At 37.0% G+C, this 2,949-nt stretch overlaps 1 protein-coding gene across 1 annotated transcript in view; it reads right to left on the reverse strand.

The window, feature by feature from the left end:
* LOC106874194 (calbindin-32) overlaps nucleotides 1-2,949 on the reverse strand; it is an 83,193-nt gene that overhangs the window by 53,807 nt on the left and 26,437 nt on the right. Inside the window, exons 7-8 of the mRNA XM_052974160.1 lie at nucleotides 1,801-1,856; nucleotides 1,178-1,223 (exon numbers count right to left, since the gene is read on the reverse strand). Of these exons, the coding sequence (XP_052830120.1) occupies nucleotides 1,178-1,223; nucleotides 1,801-1,856 (102 nt within the window). The remainder of the gene's footprint in view (nucleotides 1-1,177; nucleotides 1,224-1,800; nucleotides 1,857-2,949) is intronic.

A 2,949-nucleotide genomic window follows, 5' to 3' on the forward strand; every position in this document is an offset into this window, starting at 1 on the left:
TGTGTGTGTGTGTGTGTGTGTGTGTGTGTGTGTGTGTGTGTGTACATATACATTACTCTTTAACAAGAAGCGTATTGACAGTGACTTCGAAGTTTCGGCCAGCTAGCTAATCATTGGACTGTCTAATAATGGCATAGCTGGCTGAATCTTGGAAGTCACTCTCAATATTTTAACAGAGCAAGAAGATGGAAGAAATTCATGTTGTCGCTATTGTAGCTAAGAATAGACTACAACTTCTAAGAATCGCATGGAGCATAGTGGGGTCAAAGGGTTGTTATTCATTTCTAATTTGTTTATCTATTTTTTTATCTTCGATTAAATCTGAGACTAGAAGACTGTGTCTATTTTGAATAAAGGACAAGAGTGAGCTGGCAGCTGATGACTAGGGATATGATCATAAATATTATATGTATCCTTTTTCTCCAGGGAGGAAATAAGACATTAGGAGTAGTCAGTTGGTTCTAGTCTCGCAGACCAGGTCTGATTTCGCTAATCTTTAATTCACTTCAGAGCACTTTTCTTTCTGTCAGTCTGCCGTTTTCATATTCACTTAATGTTGCCTTAATTAGTTAATGTTGACGAACAAACCTAATTATTGTATGCATGTGTGTGTGTGTATATATATTCATATAAATAGTGAGTGGTGTTCTACAGGGCGCTGTCTTAGGACCACTGCTTTTTATAGTGGCTCTCTCAGATATTTCCTCAGCTGCCCGGATAACCATCTTTGCTAGCTACGCTGAGGATACGAAAGTCTCGCAGAAAATACAAACCCCCTATGTATGTATGTATGTATGTATGTATGTATGTGTGCGTGCGTGCGTGTGTGTGTGTGTGTGTGTGTGTGTGTGTGTGTGTGTGTGTGTGTGTGTGTGTGTGTCTATGCCTGTATAATTATCAGTTTGCTGTCCATAAATTTGTTTTGATCCTTTGTAAACCAGTCAGATGTACAAAAATTTTCAACGATGTCTCCGCCAACTGTTAACTGCTTAAATACTATTTGTAAATTATAGCTCAAACTATTACGCTAACTAATCTTCCTTTACTAATTAACTACTTTCTCAATTAATTATTTGATAAGTAATACAAATCTGAAATGACTGCAATGTATTTCCCGGCATTAATAAGTCGTTCAAAATATTTTATCTCTAAATCATTTTTTAATTTAATTTCTTACTTTGAATATGGGCCGGCACAGGAAATTTTCTTTGACTGGAAGCAACCTAGAAAATACATAGACATAAATTTTATAAAAAAAAATAGAAAATAAAAACAAATTTTACAATAAACAGCAACGAAACTGACAGAGTGATGGAAGCTGGAGGCGTTGCATTCTCAAAAGACTTATGCACAAATACATACACACCACCATCACCCCAACTACCACCACACACACAAACACACACAAACATACACACACACACACACACACACACAACCACCGCCTACGAATGCTTACTAGAATCGATCATCCCTCTATGATTGGTAAATTTAGTAATTTAGCAAAGGCAGAGCGTATAGTGCCGCGGTGTGGCTAGAAACACGGCTGTGAGGTTAAGAAGTTCATTTCGCAACATCGTGGATCTATGCTGGATTTCGGTGCGTGACACCTTGAGGAGGTGCCTTCTATCACAGCCTCACTTTACAGACCAACACACACACACGCCTGCGCGCGCACACGTAAGCGTGTGCATGCACCTGTGTGTGTGTGTGTGTGTGTGAATCTATGTATATGAGTTTATATACAAACAGGCATAACAGACACAACCAGTGACAGGAGCAGAATGTGGTGTTACTTACTTCGACATTTCGCTAAGCTGCAGTTTCCCATCATTATTTCGATCAAAGAGTTTGAGCTGTGGAAAGAAAAAATATATGAAAAGGATTCGTGCTTTTGTTAAAGGATCTCATCAAAATAGTGTGTGTGTGTGTAGAAAAAAAGTCAAGGTAGAAAATGCTAAAGTAATTTTATAAAAAACATTTCAGTACCGGTTTCAATCATTGAGACTTTTTCAACTGTAAGTATGGAAAACAATTAAATTTTGGAAAAATTAAAAGAAATGTTTTTTAAAAGAATATTTGCATAGTATTCAAATACAGGGGCGTTTTCCTTGTTTCTGCCTGTCTCTGTCTCTCTTGTTTATTCTTGTGAGTTCGAGGTCGGTGTGAATTCTTGGCAGAGAAGAAGAAGAAGAAGAAGAAGAAGAAGAAGAAGAAGAAGAAGAAGAAGAAGAAGAAGAAGAAGAAGAAGAAGAAGAAGAAGAAGAAGAAGAAGAAGAAGAAGAATGCGGAAGTGTCACGATAGTAGTATGTTAAATGGTCAAGTGCTCTGAAAGTGACCGTTGTGGATGGTAGTAGTGATCGAATCCTTGAGTCATCTCTTTTGAATGTTTTGTTTATAAAATTTGCGTTGGTGTTATTCTAAACTGCAATAGTGGTAAAGTTAGGAAGGAGGTGGCGGAGAGGAAGAAGACAATGAAGAAGAAGGAGAAAGAGAAGCGAGAATAAAAAGGAATATAGGTAGTATGATAGTAGTCGAGTGTTAAATGGTCAAGTGACCTAAAAGTGGCTCGTTATGGATTATAGCAGTGATTGGGACTGTTTTTTAATGAATTCTTGGGAATCTCTTGATTGTATCATTTTTAATATTTTCGTGTGTGTTTGTGTTATTCTAAGGCCGTGGTGGATATGGGGTTTGTTGTAGACGCGTTCAAAAGGGGACTGTATTTTGTAATAAAGAGAGTCTTTTTACTAATTCGTTGGCTATAGGTTGTATCGTCCTTGAATTAGTAGAGTGGAAAAATTCTGAAGCTTGGATTTTTGTTATTAGTGCAAATGTCGATGCGTTGGCTGAATGCTATTTTTCTGTTTTGGGGAATTTTGATCTGGGATCTGTACAGAGCCTATATATATGTATGTATGTGTGTATATATATATATATATATATAT

Source organism: Octopus bimaculoides, chromosome 1, assembly GCF_001194135.2.
Source record: "Octopus bimaculoides isolate UCB-OBI-ISO-001 chromosome 1, ASM119413v2, whole genome shotgun sequence".
Classification (NCBI taxonomy): Eukaryota; Metazoa; Mollusca; class Cephalopoda; order Octopoda; family Octopodidae; genus Octopus; species Octopus bimaculoides.